The sequence below is a fragment of the Neopsephotus bourkii genome, unplaced genomic scaffold (assembly GCF_033783945.1).
Source record: "Neopsephotus bourkii isolate Nb327-2 ecotype Australia unplaced genomic scaffold, CSIRO-AGI_Nbou_v1 NB_1370, whole genome shotgun sequence".
Taxonomy (NCBI): Eukaryota; Metazoa; Chordata; class Aves; order Psittaciformes; family Psittacidae; genus Neopsephotus; species Neopsephotus bourkii.
Genome location: NW_026901849.1, coordinates 27,716 through 43,436, shown reverse-complemented (window position 1 = coordinate 43,436; position 15,721 = coordinate 27,716). Strand labels below are relative to the sequence as shown.

Below are 15,721 nucleotides of genomic sequence, written 5' to 3'. Positions count from 1 at the left end.
AACTGTAATACAAGCCTGTAGGAGGAGGACCCCTCCTCCAGTGTTCTGTCAGAGAACTGTTTCTTGATGGGGTTTGTGACCTTCCCCAGGAGCTGGTCCTTAGAGCAGTGTGAGAGGAGCATTAGAATTATAGAATCAAGGAGAATCATAGAGTCAAGGCTAAGCCCAGACTAAGGAGGCTGTAAGGTGAGTGAGATGAGCTCACTGGGGAACTGCGGCTTCTGACTACCTGTGATGCCCTGGCACATTGTTAGCTCACACTGAGGTCTTCTGAAAACTTGCTTCACTTCTTCTGGAAAGCCCGCCCCAGAGCTTGCTTCACTTCTTTGTTTCTGAATGTGTAAATGAAGGGGTTCAACAAAGGAGTTACAATTGTGTTAAGGGTATTCACGATTTTTTTCACATCCATGTTGCTCTGGGCTGATGGCTTGACGTATAGGAAGATGATAGAGCCATACCAGATCGTGACGACACTGAGATGGGCAGAGCAAGTGGAAAAGGCCTTTTTCCTGCCATGGGCTGACTGGATGCTGAGGATGAAATAAATAATGTACATGTAGGAGACCAGGATGACCACACAGGAGGCCACCACAACAATTATGGAAACAAGGAAAGTCGCCAGCTCCACGGGCCACCTGTCACTACAGGAAAGGGCAAGGCAGGCATCTATATCACATAAGAAATGGTTGATGACGTCTGGCCCACAGAATGTCTGCCTGGATGTCAGAAAGGCCAGAAGTGAGATGGCCAGAAAGCCTCCCAGCCAGGAGCTGAGTGCCAGCCGAGCAGAGATGACACTGTTCATGAGGGAACTGTATCTCAAAGGGTAGCATATGGCTAAGTAGCGGTCATAGGCCATGACAGACAAGAGAAAACACTCAGTGGAGCCTAGGGAGAGAAGAAAGAACAACTGGAAGATGCAGACACTGAAGGAGATGGTCTGGCTAGTCCCCAGCATGACTCCAATGGCTTTGGGAACAGCACCCGTAGTGTACAAGATCTCCAGAAAGGAGAGATTACAGAGGAAAAAGTACATTGGAGTATGGAGGTTCCTGTTCATCCACACGAGGGCTATGATGGATGTGTTGCCTGTTACTGTCAGGGAGTACATCAATGCAAACACAATCGCAAAGGAGACCCGGGAACGCCACGTGCCTGGGAAGCCAAGAAGGATAAATTCTTCCACAACTGTCCCATTCGCTGTGTGCCTCCAAGTGTTGAGGTCCATCTGCAAAGACAGGATGTTTCTGTGTGAGTTTGCATGCCCCTACTGGTCCTTCAGATGCTACCAGTACTGAAACAAATCCAGCCCCAAAGAGGAGTTTGTGCAGACCATGGGAAAACAGCAGCTATCCTAACTGAAAATTGCCAGGAAAATCCTTCCCTGCAGAAACATGTTTGGACAATTAGATCTGACCCTGAAACTCAGGCCTATAGCACCAAATGAACTGTTGTTACTCAAGGAGCTGCAGTTCTGTATGTTTGCTTTCTTCCAAGCCTCATCATAGGAAGCTTTAGCATATACCTCCATTACCCCCACTGACATCTGCTTCTCAGCACAGCTACTAGGGGTAAGGCTCACCTCTCTAGTTTTCCCATCTCAGACAGAGGAAGGACTTCTGTTGACCAAGCACAAAGATGTATGATTGAAGTACACTTATCTCACCTCCTCAGCTTATCCATGGCTTTTCTTCGGACAGAGAAGAGGCATTTGGGAGAGAAACGTGGCTTATCTCACCTCATATACATGGCTCAAAGCCCTCTAGAAGTTCCAGATTGTCTTTAAGGACTAGTGCAGGAGTCTAGCAAGCAGCCTGGGCAAGTAAACTGGACATCTCAACTTCACAGAATCATAAAATGGTTTGAGTATGAAGGGACTATAAAGGTCATCTAGTTTCCCAGTGGTTGAAGGCAAAATTCTGTGAGGTGATCCCCTCACAAGGTAGCTCTGCTGAGAAGCCAGGTAAACCAGGGGCTTCATCTGTGTCCTGAGGAATTTACATACCAGAAACCTCATGTGGTCAAAGAGCAGAGAAATCCCTTTTAATGTGGCTCTCCTTAAGCATGCAAGGGATTGGAAGTCTATGCCTACAGCATACATTTGTCATATGTCTTGGGCAGGCTTCACTCACCAGCTCAGCTAATGGAAATGATCCAAACGACATCTCTTCATGCACCATCCTCTAAATGAAGCTGCGGTCCCCTCAGGCTGAGGGAGAACATTAGAAAGAGGTTGATTTATTGGAGGAGCTCTGGATGCCGTGATGTCAGGAGAAACTCTCATCTCATGGACCCAGTCGAAGCTGTATACAGCTGCCTGGCATTGTTTCCTCACCATCCACCCTAATAGGTATTGAGAGCTCGGGCTCCTGATTTTCTTCCCCCCTGCACACAAAGCCACCACTGTACATCCACAAAGGGGGGGGGGGGGGAACGACTTGTGCACACAGACACACACACGCAGGGTGAAGCCTCTGCAGTTTAGCTCCATATAGCGAGGGCATACATCAGTCACAGCATCATTAGCATAAAACCATCCCCACACCCACCTCATTAACACACAAGTTCAGTCTGGCCACACCAAGGAAACTTTTTGCTGTCTTCCCTCTGTGTGCCCCAGGGAGTGTGGGATCTTATCTGCTTGTTACAGACGGATAATGCTCTCTCTTCACACAGGCCAATTAAAGAGCAGCAAAGCAATTCTCTGAAGTGGCTGCCAGGCTGAATGTTAGCCTCCTTACTGCACCTGTGGTATGTGAACCTGGCCAGGAACTCAGTGCTTGCCCTGCTGACATGCAGATGTCTGAAATAGCCATGTCCCAGAGACTGGAATTGCAAAGTATCTGGTGCTGAACTGTAATGTGGTCTTGAGACCTTTAGCATGGGAGATAACTAAAAGCAACTACTCTGCTCTCGTGAGACCCTACTTGCAGCATTGTGTACAGTTCTGGGGTCCTCACTGTAAGAAGGACATGGAGCTGTTAGAGCAAGTCCAGAGGAGGCCACAAGGATGGTCAGGGGCTGGAGCACCTCCCTTGTGAAGATAGGCTGAGAAAGTTAGGACTGTTCAGCCTGGAGAAGAGAAGCTGCGTGGAGACCTCAGAGCAGCCTTCCAGGGTCTGAAGGGGGCTACAAGGATGCTGGGAAGGGACCTTCATTAGGGACCATAGTGACAGACAAAGGGTGATGGGTTCAAGCTGAAACAGGGGAAGGTCAGGTTAGATCTAAGGCAGAAGCTCTTCCCTGTAAGGGTGCTGGGGCGCTGGCACAGGGTGCCCAGAGAAGCTGTGGCTGCCCCATCCCCTGCAGTGTTCAAGGCCAGGCTGGACAGAGCCTTGAGTGACATGGTTTAGTGTGTGGTGTCTCTGCCCGTGGCAGCGGGGTTGGAACTAGATGATCTTAAGGTCCTTTCCAACCCTAACTGTTCTTTGATTTTATGATTCTAACTATGAGTACAGAGAGAATAAGGTAAGGTGTTCACCTATGTCATTTCAGAACATGAAGCTTCAGTTCAGCCTTGGCTGCCTTGACCATGTGGAGCTTAAAGCTTGACCATGTGGAGCTTAAAGATCCTCAAAGGACTGACCAAGAGAACAGGATGACTACTGCCCTGGGTTTTAGAAGAGCATATCTTCAAGTCTTCAGGGACCTAGCTACTTGGCAGGATGCATTGGAAAATGCCCTGGTGCTAAGAGGGTCCCAGGAGGGCTGGTTAACCTTCAAGGACAGACTCCTCAGAGCACAAGGATCATGGAATCATAGAATGGTTTGGGTTGAAGGGACCTTAAAGCTTATCCAGTTCCAACCCCTGTCATGGGCAGGGACACCTTCCACTAGAGCAGCTTGCTCCAAGCCCCTGTGTCCAACCTGGCCTTGAACACTGCTAGGGATGGGGCAGCCACAGCTTCTCTGGTCTGTGGGTCTCTCCAAACCAAACACTCTTCCACATTCAATGTCCCATAAGAAGGAGCTTGAAGCCCAACAGTGAGCAGAGTGAATGCCATCTGAGATGGCCAGAGGCAAGACCTCATCCTGGAGGGGAGAAAGATCTTCCCTCACCTTGTCATCTATGTGGAAGGAGACAAGAGAAGTGAAGGAGGGAAGGAGCAAGGAGTTCTACTGGCTCTTTTGCTGGTCCTGCACTTGCCCAAGTCCACAGACACTCTTTGTGGAGGTAGTAATCTTCTGACATGCTAATTTACAAAGCAAGATGTCCCAGCTAATGGTGCAGACTGTGTTTTGATTTCCTGCAGTGCTACCTTTTAATTTTCTCCTTTCTAGTATGCCATTCCCTCATGGAGTTCTGGGAACATGAGCCCAAAGATTTCCAGGGCAGAAACACATTAGAACAGGCAGAAGATGCAGACCAAGGGCCACAGGGATCTTGTGCGGGCACATGATGCAAGGCTGTGGCATTCTGGTGGGGTTGTTTGTGTCTTTCTTTGCAGGGAGTGGCTCGGCTGCTTCTAGCCCTGAAGTCCTCAGCCCCACATCCCGAGGCTCTTGTCCATGAGGATGTCATTATGGATAGAATTATGGATTCATAGAATCAACCCAGTTGGAAAAGATCTTTATGGTCCTCCAGTCGAACCGTTTCGCAGCACTGCCAAGGCCATGGCTCTGAGGGCCTCATCTACACGGTGTGTGAATGCTTCCAGAGATGATGACTCCAGTACTGCCGTGGCAGCCTGTTCCAATGCCTGAGAACCCTTTGGGGAAGGAACTGTTCCTAATCTCCAGTCTAAACCTCCCCTGGTGCAGCTCCTTCTCTGCCTCACTGCTGGGGTTTGGATATTTTCCTCCTAATGCTGCTCTGTTTGGCCTCCTGCTGTACCTGAGAAGTCTCTGGGATCCTCAAGATACACTATGGGGCTTTATTGTAACCTAAGGTGCTCCAGCCCTTCCCTGCTTGGGTGAACCCCAGTGTCTCCTCTCTTGATCCCACAACTGCTTATGTGGAAGCACATGTATTTGTGTGGACATCTGTGTGTGTGGACCTCTGTGAATTCATGTGTGTGCAAAGCTGTGCCCAGCCAACATGTTATTGAGGAGGTGCTGAACTGGGAAAGGACTAACAACTTGGTCTAAGCAGGTACTGAAGTCAGGGAACTGCTGTGCCCAGGAAAGCCAAAGAGCTCATGAGTCCTTTGGTCTCTAGTTCCAAAGATCTTCATGTCCAACACTGAAATCTGAGTGTGAATGACCAGCAATTGGCCCTGGCAAAAAGGCATGTCTGCTTCAAGGTCACACATTCCAACACCTGCTCAGTTCCCTGACGGGGTCAGGGAAAGATGCTCTTTCCCCCAGGGTTGGTGGTGGCAGAAGGAAGGACACTGTGAGATACGGAAATGTCTGTCCTGGGAGCTTCTTCCCTGGTGAATTCCTCCTCTAGGCAACTTCTGGTTTCTTCCAGTCAACAACTTTCTTCCTTCTATTGCAGTCTGGCTTTCCATGTCCATGGACACATTTGAAGCCTTCTGGTGGGAAATGCGGGTTAGAACAGCTAGCTCTCTAGCTACCTCATACCCATGAGTCCATTTCTCCTCATCCACCCTTCCCCTTGGGCATTGGTTTTAGTTGGACTATTGCTCTCATTTTGATCTCATCCATTGACACCACAAGTGGACGGAAAGAATTGCACAGCCATGTGCATGGAGACATGTGAGAAAACATGCTTATAGCCACACACACACACAGAGTGCAAACATGTGACACACAGATGTGTGTGGTCACATGTATGCAGGGAAAAAGGGGAAAAAAATGAAGTCTTAGCCTTCATTTTTAAAATGACAGCTCTCAAACCAGCTCCCGGTGACTATTCCTTAACACTCAAGTAGTTTCTTTCGTACTACAATCAAACCTTTATTTGTGCAAAAAGGGACATTGGTGCATTTTTTGCTCTCAATTCAGAAGTCTAAAATGCAGGTATTTTTACATAAACCTACCTACATAAACTTCACACACAAGCAAAACACAGCAGTGGAGATGCCTAAGTGATAATTTCTCTCTTACTACAGCAGAAATCTGGTTTAGAACCCATAAACTGTGCTTTTACTTTATCTATTTCACTTCATTCAATACCAGTGGAGAACAGGGTGATCAGCCAAGCCACAGTTATTTATGTTCAAGGTATTTGACCTGAATCATTACCCCTTCAGGCCTTCAAATAAACTTTCTTCACAGAGTAGAGCTGAAGAGCTCAACTGGAAAACACCTTCAGCAGCACTCTTCAGATGATCAGTGTCTTGGATACTTGTTGAATGCCTCTATTTAGATTCATTGTCCTCTTCTGTGATCATTTCTTTTTTAGATAAGCTCTGCAAAAATGTTTTCACAACATTCAGAGAATATTGTGAGTTTCCTTTTACCCCAAGTAAACGTGTCCACAGAGTACAGATCTACTTCTGTATCAACGGACAGGACATAGAGGACACAATAGTATGCAACTGATTTGATCTGTATGCCAAGCATACCTGAAAATGACATGAAAAATGACATGAAAATTACCTCTTTTAAAAGAAAAAAAAATATTAAATAGGTAGATATGAGTTTTTGGGTAAGTGATGGTGGCAAAACATGTTCTCCTTCCACTAATGCACACAATATCACAGCTTTAATTTACTATTATTTCCAAACATGTCACATACTTATCTTTCTGGCTATCAGTCTTTTCAAGGCTTGTTTCACCTCTTTGTTCCTCAAGCTGTAAATCAAAGGGTTCATCATTGGAGACATCAGTGTGTAAGAGAGAGACAACAGTTTGTTACTGCTGCTTGAATAAAAAGCTTTGGGTCTCAGGTAGGTCACAATTCCAGATCCGTAAAACAGAGTAACCACCACCAGGTGAGAGAAGCAGGTAGAGAACGTTTTTCTCTTGCCCTTAGCTGTTGGCATCTTGAAGATGGTGTGGAGAATCTGGACATATGACACAACTATAAATAAGAACGGGACCATGATGAAGACGACAACTACTATGTAGATGGTGATTTCATTCTTGTAGGTGGCCCCACAAGCCAACTTCAGTAGAGGTGGCAGGTCACAGAAGAAGTGATTGATCCTCTTGGGCCCACAGTATGGAAGGGTAAAGATCAAAGTTGTCTGCCCTAAGGCCACCAAGACCCCAACAAGCCAAGACACAGCTGAAAGTAGGAAGCATGTGTTCCAGCTCATCACGGTCATGTAGTGCAGGGGATGGCATATGGCCAAATAGCGATCATAGGCCATGGCAGCCAGCAGACAACATTCTGTGATCCCAAAGAGGGAGAAGGCATACATCTGTGTGGCACAGCCCAGAAAGGATATTTCTTTCCTTTTTGTGAGTAAGTTCACTAGCATCTTGGGGATTGTGGATGTAGTGTAGCCAATCTCCAGGAAGGACAAGTTCTTGAGAAAAAAATACATGGGGGAGTGAAGGGCAGCATCTACCATAGTGATTATAATGATGAGGATGTTTCCCACCAAAGTACTGATGTACATGAGCAATACCAGACAAAAGAGAGAGCCTTGGATCTCTGGGATGCTGGAGAAAGGTAAAAATTGAAAATAGGTCACCACTGTGTGGTTTCTGCTGGTCATGTCCCTCGGGTCTTTTTTAACTGCAGAAGTCATTACGTACCCGCTTTCTAGTTAACCTACAGAAATACAAGATAGTAAATTAAATATTTACATATGTATTGCTTTGTAATAGCACAAGATCCCAGAAGAGTAAGTGATATTTTACTGCTCTCTTTAGGTATTTTCAGTGCTAAAGGTTTTTTTTAGAGAAGGAAGGGAAGGTGTTTCCCTTCAACATAGCTTTTGATAAGTAAGAATTGAACTTCACAATGGAAAGGAAGATATACCTTCTTTATGATAGCAGAAGATTTTACTCTTCCTGCCTTTTAGGATGAGGGTTTTACTCTACTGCTCCAGTCTCTGATGTGGACTTTTCTCCTATTATCTAGCTGAGATCTGCTACTGTAACACCCACTGCCAAGCAAAGAAGGCTGGTCCTTAAAACCCAGTGATGATTAATTAGTTGATAGAGTGGACTTCTGGCAATGAATCCCTTTTACTATCATTCTCTGGATGGGGTTCATTCTAGGAAAGAATCATCTCCTGGACACAGATAACCCTGTATCCACTCTACAGTCCCACTCAAAAGTACTAAAACGTGGATCATTTTCCAGGAAATTACCTTTGTCCCCAGCACTCTTCAGGAGGAGCAGTCCTTTCCAAGGATAAGAATAGCCTTGGAATTTATCTTCTATTCCAATAATCCATCAACTTCCTAGATAGATGAGTCTCCCTTAAAGAGAAGCTCCGTGTAAGTGACAGAAGAACAATAACATACAGAAGAAGACTGAGCTAAAATAAAGGAGGTCACCTGCCAGTAGAAGGCTGTGGTTAGTATTTTTGGAAAAGCCACACCAGAAACCTGGAGTATTTCAATGTGTTTATCTTCCCAGTGGAAAATTGTCTGTTGGGGATTGATTGCTTGCAATTGTAGGAGTCAGTTTTTCCTCATTGTTTAGGTACAAAAAACTCTCTCTGGTTCCCCTGTTGGCTCCTGCTTTCTGCTGCTCATAGAAGATGACTGCAATGCAGAGGTCACTCTACAGTCAATGACTAAAGAGAAGAGTGGGAAAAGACAGTCCTAAGGTCAGGTGAAAGAAATTCAGAATGAATAAGATGTCTTAACTGGCAGTGTAGATATCAGTCAGCAAGTCCACTTTTAACCAAATATAATCCCCACATTTCTGGAACACATTTCTCTGATCTCTGGCTGCATTTTGGCCAAAATCCCCAGACCTCTACGAGTGGAATTTTTCTGTATTGATTCAGATAACCAACATCTCCTGAGAAAAATCTCACCTGGTTGATGGCACTCCAGATGATCTGCTCTGTAACCTTCCCCAGCATCAAGGTCAGACTGACAGGCCTGTAATTCCTTGGATCCTCCTTTTAGCACTTGTGGTAGGAAGGCGTCACTGGTTGGTTGACTGAGAGGAGCTCTGGATCCTCCTTTCCGCACTTCTGATAGGTAGCTGTCACTGGTTGGTTGGTTGAGAGGAGTTCTGGTGAGAAAAAAGGAAGTTCCAGGGGATGAAAAGTGGGTCAAGAAATAGAAGAAACAGTGAATGAGCTATAAAATTGGGTAAAGCCCAAAGGAGGTGAGCATATTTCAAAGGCAGGATTGCCAACACCTATGCACGGTTATGAAGCTTCTGTGATTCAAAGTCTGCTTGGATGCCAGAAGGAACACCCTTGTATAACCCACTGAAGTTTCCATCATGCCAACAAACAAAAGGCTCTTGGGGGAAAGATGGGGAAAGGAAGTATGGGCTTGAGAACTAATATTGAGTTGTTTGGGAAAGGAATTATCATTCAATAGCAATCATGCATGATCCAAAACCTTTCAAAAGTAACAGTAAGTATCTCTATAGTAGTCATCTGCAAAAGTGTGTATTTTAAAATCTAAAGTTATGTATTGATTAGGATTTTGATAACATGACTTATTAGTTTCTTTGCAGTAGCTTACTTAAACAGTTGTGTTGTAACTTCTCGAATACATTGTCTTGAGTGTGTAGTCCTCAAGGAGAGAGTGAAATGAAGTATTGCTCCCCATCCAGACAGATCCCTGCCAGTGCTGCATTCTTGGGTTGTGTTTGTCCTTTCTCACACACCTGTGAGTGCACCTAAAGTTCTCACTTGTGATACATACTGCACTGAGTGAAAGGAAAATCGGTCTTTTTTGATTGTGAGAAAGTGTATGGAGACCATGGGCCCAAAATGGTCCTTTCTTCCTGGACCACAGATGGTATGAATCAGCCTATCTGCTCTGAAACAAGACAGTCATTCTTGTGCTAACAGATTATTTAGATATTACATTGGGATAGATCAGAAACTAAATGTTGGTGTTCATACAGGTGACTGAGTCTCAGGAAGACCTATACCAAGAAATACTGATAAACAGTAGGCATTATTAAATTATATTAAAAATATCTTGATGTTAAAAATATCTTGAATTTGCCTCTTTCTTTCAGTTTCTCCAGTTCTTTCCCTCTGCCTTTGCTCACATCCCTTGATTCTTGTTCTTTTTTCCCAAGACAATAAAGTTTCTTTCCAAGATGCTCAGTGAATTCATCCCAAGGCGTTAGAGTTCCACCAACTTTTAACTAGGCCTCTGTGTCTAGCTGAGTCCCTCCCAGGGGTGGCAACTGGAGACAACTGGGGAGAGCAATCACTAACTAGGAAAGTTTTTAGTCTCCAGAGTGAGTCTAATCCCAGAAGTCCTAGTTAGCTCCAGTCTATTGCTCTTAGTTTTTTACTGAAGGCAAATATTCCATTGTCTGAAGGCAGGATCCTATCAATACAAATGTAGATAAGAATGGGAACACAGGTCTGCCTGATGGGACACCCTTGCAAAATCAGAGTTGGAGAAAGTTCGGGTTTTCCAGAACTGTCTGAACCTTCCTGAGGCTGTCAGGACACTGCACTGGGTTCACTGGGCCATCACGCACTTGCAAAGAGCAGGTTCACTTTCTTAACCCTAACCAGGAAAAGCTTAACATTATTTAATATCTCCCAGGAGCAAGGACCAAAAGCAGCACTCTTCTCTGCTCGAGACAGAGATCACAGGTAGTATTCCTGGATCATATACATTATGCACTCCTACTGAATGAGGCTCAGGAGTTCAAAATCACACGCTCCAGTGTAAACCAAACAATATCCCCACCAGAATGACCTGGGCAGGATGTCCTCTTGTATCTCGTAGTGTAAAAGAGCAATAAGTGCCCTGGAAGCCCTCAGACTAAACCTCCTCTTCTCCACCATTACCAGTACACAAGAGGGTATATTAAAAATTGTTCCTTTTCTACCAATGTGTTGATTCCCTTTTTGACACCAGAACCTACAAGTAAATGTTACGTGCCTCAGAGCGAGAGGAGAATGGTGCCACGCCATTCTGAGCTATGGACTCCATCCCAAAGCACTGAACTGCCAAACTGTACCCAACCTATGGCATAGCAGAACCTGGCCTTTTTCCAGTCTAGGCCTCATTAAAGATGCCGAAAGAGAAGGCAATTAGTGGCCTTACATGACATTTACTGGTAAACCCTAACTGTGTTCCAAGCAAAGAAGAGTCCAGAGTCTTGGACTTAGTCATGCTGGTCTGACTCACACCTCTATCCCCAGTAACTCAGCTCATTATTCCAGCCCTAAAACTTTTGCTCAAGTGTCCTATTCATTGCACTGCTTGTCACAGCACATTTTGTACACATTATTGTTATGTCCTGGATTATCCATTCTATCCATTATCAATTCTATCCATTGTCTTAAGCATGTTATCCACCCTCCTGTCTGATATTATCTCACTGCTGTCTCCAGCTCCTTGTGACAACACAGTCCCTCAGTCAGTCTGTTACATCAAATACAGTTCTTAGCTTTCTGACATGTGTTACCCAGCTTTGGTGTCCCTTGCTCCAGCTGTTGTCTGAATTAATGTAGGAAATCACAGCCTTTCCTTAGCTTGCTCCAAACCAGTTTCAGCCCGCACATTCCATGTTAAAACACTCCATAAAACATCGATACCTAATTCATTGCCCAAACAAGCACTTTTGTGCCACCCAGTACTCTGGTATGTCATTACTTGCCAAGATAATGTTGGTCCTGATCATGAACTATGAACTATGATCGCGAACTATGTGACCAGGTAGCCAGCTGTCTGAACTGGTCTTTCCCTCTTCACCAGACCCCTGGTAAGCTACATTCATGCCCTGTCCCTCAGTGACATTCTGCCCCCAGTAGTTTGCAGATGCCTGACAGCAGTGCAGCATCTTCTTTGCTCGACTACATCCACAGTGATTCTTAAGTTCTCTTTGCTGGGTATCCGGTGAGGCAGGGCTGGGGGAAGATGACTTCAGGCTGCTGCTCTCTGATATTCCTGCTGGTTCACAGGCAAGAAGCAGCTTGCAGTGAATGGTGTTGGGCAGTAGATGGAAGCAGTAGCCTGAGTATGTGCTGCACACACCATCTCCAGAGACAAAAGCACCAAATGCTAAAGATGCTACTGCAGAAGGAAGAGCTGAGAAAGGGGGACTGGAGGCGACAAGGGCAGTACATCAGGCTTGAATTACTGAGCCACAAGCACTGCTGGAGTTATTTCTGAAGGTGGCTTGGTGGATGTCTGGGAAATTCACTGGCAGTGGAGAATAGTGTGGCTACAACATTGACTTTTGACTCCTTCCTTAGCTTTGATTCAGTTTTGCATCACAGCTAACCTGATTCACCCTCATATTTTACCTACTACCCCAATCTTTGTGAATGCTGCCTATTCTGGTACATTCATTTTGACTTTGACTCATTGTCTGGCCTGATCCATATATATTTTCTCAGAAGCGTGAATACCCCACACCTTGGTCATATCAAACATGACCCACAATGTAGTATCTCTATTTCAAATCCATACCTTCCACCTTAAGCTACTGATTTATGCTATAAACTAGTCTTGAGGTCAAAACACACTGCTCCATTCTGATTCCTACTTGTCACTGACTCCCTTGTCTGCTCCACCTCATCACCCTAACAGCCTGTGTGGTGCCTACGTGAAGTAACAGCAGCAGGTAATAAATAGTCAGTGGGCCATACAAGGCTTGGTAGTCTCGCTGTGACATCCGTGGTGTGAGCCCCTGGTAGGCAGCACACCTCTCAAGGGGGCACATCAGGCTGGCAAATGGGGGCCTCTGGACCGCTCAGAAGAGAGTTTCCATGAATGGAACCACAAGCACTGCTGAAGTGATGTGAAGGTAAGGGGAGGGTTTTTTGATGGGCAATCACCTTCTTCCAAGGAGGAATGAATCCACTGGCATTTCAGCATCAACAGCAGGCACGTGAACTACACTGAGCAACACATCAAGGCTTCGGAGCTGCTTGCTGACATCCACTTACAGAAGGAAGAGAGAAACAGACGTGGCTATGGACTGATCCATCTGACCTATTTTAGACCTTTTTCTCTCAAAGAAAACAGTAATACCTGGAAATGCCAGTATATTTATATTCCCAAGAAAGGAGACAAGCTGAGTATATTTTATATTAGACTAAACTGACAGCTATCGATACTTCAGCAGATGAATTCCAGCTTCCCAGAATAGTCCTCTGATGGTAAGATAGCTCAGATATTTACTCTAGTTCAAGTCACAGGAAAACACAAGCATTGTGTTTGACTTAGGAGAATCACTGCAACTTGCTTTGATTGCTTCTTTAGAGATTGGACAGATGTGTAAGATGAACTATTTGAAACACCCAGATCTCGCTGGGTTTATAGGTAGAACTTATGCTGGCCAGGGCAGGAAGCACTGAATACATGTACTAAATGGACACAATGGTTAACAATGTATTTTGCACTAACAAAAAAAGGCAAAATATTGCTCCAGTTTGACCTCTGTAATTTCCCATTATAAAGTTAACAGTAATATGGTTACAGAGTTATATGTGCTTTCACATTATAAATCTTCAGTCATGGTTTATATTACTGCTTCTGGAGCCATAAAAGGCTTTAAATGAACAATATCTGGACATATTTTTTTCCATGTCAATGAATTGCTTTATGAAGGTGATGTCCTTCCACCACTGAAAACCTAGTTTATAGTATGCTTTTCTCAGCTAATTCTGGGAAGGAAGGAAGAGGTGGTTTGTTTCTTGCCTTTTAACAGGAAATTAAATATTGCACTAGAGGAACTTTAAAACAAGATGAAAAAGCATTTATTAGGTTAGATTAGATTGGTGGAAAGGGTTAAAGGGGAGAAATGTGCATTTTCCAGTTTGAGAGGGGTTTTCTTCTTTTGACCTGTAGAAGTTGAGAATTATCTATGAAAATCAGCTCATCCAATTGTTTAAAAAGGTGAATAGATGGAGAAATGGAAAAACAGGGGATGAGAGGGGAAGAGACACAGAGAAAGACATCCCTCCAAAAATGTAATTCACCTCTCCTGAGAGCTTAATTGAGGATAACATCTATTGCTCTCTGGAAATACTTGTCTTATTCAGTGAATGTCTTGAGATTTTCTATGCTGGGAAAACGTAATGGGGACAAAGCTGTACTCCACAGGCAGCACAGGAATGACTTGGTTGTGCAGAACTAAGCCGAACTTCTGAAGTTATACAGATACATCCTGGATATTCAGGATCCCCTGCAAGATAAATACAACTGGGCAACCCGCTCTTACATGGGCATCCAGTACCTATAGGTTTCAGTTATAGTCTAGGCTACTAATTATGAATCAGATATCAAAATATTATATCAAAGTTGTTCTTGTATCTTCCATATAGTATGATCTGAATGGAATAACGTTCTTCCTTTTATCCCTCTCATGTTTTTCCTTTATTATCATCATTCTTCCTTCCTTCTTTTCCACTTGCCATTATTCCTTTGTTCACTGCAGCTCTTCTCATTATTTCTTTCATTTAAAAAATATTCCATATATTCTCTCTTTTATTTTCTTTACCTTTTCTCCGAAGCTTGATGCTGTGCCCTTTGCCATGAAGCAGAAAAACAGCACAGAATTCCAGGAATTCATCCTCCTGGGATTTCCAGCTATGAGAGAACTTCAGATGCTGCTCTTCGTGGTGTTCCTGGTGGCCTACATGCTGACCATCTTGGAAAATTTGCTCATCATAATCTTGATAAAGACGAACCACCAGCTTCACAAGCCCATGTATTTCTTCCTTTGCAACCTCTCCTTCCTGGAGGTTTGGTTCACCTCAGTCACTGTCCCCAAACTGCTAGCGAATTTCCTTGTTGAAAGCAAGAATATATCTTTTAGAGGCTGCATGACCCAGCTTTACTTCTTCAGCTCCTTTATTTGCACTGAGTGTGTCCTCCTTGCTGTCATGGCTTATGATCGTTATGTGGCCATCTGTAATCCTCTGATGTATCCAGTCATCATGAACCACCGGCTCTGCATCCAGCTAGCCGCATGCTCCTGGCTCACTGGTTTCTTGGCCTCCATGCTGAAAGTAGTTTTCATCTCTCAGCTGTCTTTCTGTGGCTCCAACGTCATCAACCACTTCTTCTGTGACATCAGCCCCTTGCTGAACATGTCGTGTGCTGATATGACAATAGCTGAAATAGTAGATTTCATCCTGGCCTTGCTTATCTTGCTGATTCCCCTCTCCATCATGATTATCTCCTACATATGCATCATCAGCACCATCCTGAATATCCCCACTACTCAGGGCAGGGAGAAAGCCTTCTTCACCTGTGTTTCTCACCTCACTGTAGTCATTATCTTCTTTTCAGCCACTCTGTTCATGTATGCCCGCCCCAAGAGAATCTACCCTTTTGACTTAAACAAGCTGGTGTCAGTTGCATACACTATTGTGACTCCCATGCTCAATCCCTTCATTTACTGTCTGAGGAACCAGGAGGTTAAGGAGGCTTTGAAGAAGATCTTCAGACTGTCCTCCATTAAGATAGTTCCTTAGAGTGTAAGCGTGTTAGAAGAAAAGGTTTTCAGATTTAGGTTGTATTCAGAACTGTATTGTGCTGTGTGCAATAGCTGACAGCTAAGGCGAGATGCATGTGCCTAACAGGCCTCATGTTTTAAGAGCCTTGGCTATTCTGCTCAATTTATGAATGAGATGCTAAAAGGAAGACTCTCTTCTGCAGTTCCTGTATCGTATCTGCCTATTCAGAAGGAGAGGTCTTAGGCACTCCATAGGATTTCATATTCTGCAGGAAGCC

The 15,721-nt window shown here is 44.5% G+C and overlaps 3 protein-coding genes across 3 annotated transcripts; 1 reads left to right on the top strand and 2 right to left on the bottom strand.

The window, feature by feature from the left end:
- LOC133219620 (olfactory receptor 6F1-like) lies at nucleotides 1-2,186 on the bottom strand. Its single transcript, XM_061367047.1, has 2 exons — nucleotides 2,133-2,186; nucleotides 1-1,228 (listed from the first exon to the last, which is right to left on the bottom strand). Exons 1-2 carry the CDS (start codon nucleotides 2,178-2,180, stop codon nucleotides 284-286), a joined length of 993 nt encoding a protein of 330 aa, XP_061223031.1. The 5' UTR covers nucleotides 2,181-2,186; the 3' UTR covers nucleotides 1-283.
- Nucleotides 2,187-6,575: 4,389 nt separating this feature from the next.
- LOC133219619 (olfactory receptor 10A4) lies at nucleotides 6,576-7,642 on the bottom strand. Its single transcript, XM_061367046.1, has one exon. The coding sequence runs from the start codon at nucleotides 7,606-7,608 to the stop codon at nucleotides 6,640-6,642; it is 969 nt and encodes a 322-aa protein (XP_061223030.1). The 5' UTR covers nucleotides 7,609-7,642; the 3' UTR covers nucleotides 6,576-6,639.
- Nucleotides 7,643-14,126: 6,484 nt separating this feature from the next.
- Nucleotides 14,127-15,462, top strand: LOC133219629 (olfactory receptor 6B1-like). The gene has a single exon (XM_061367061.1). The coding sequence runs from the start codon at nucleotides 14,518-14,520 to the stop codon at nucleotides 15,460-15,462; it is 945 nt and encodes a 314-aa protein (XP_061223045.1). The 5' UTR covers nucleotides 14,127-14,517.
- Nucleotides 15,463-15,721: the final 259 nt, after the last annotated feature.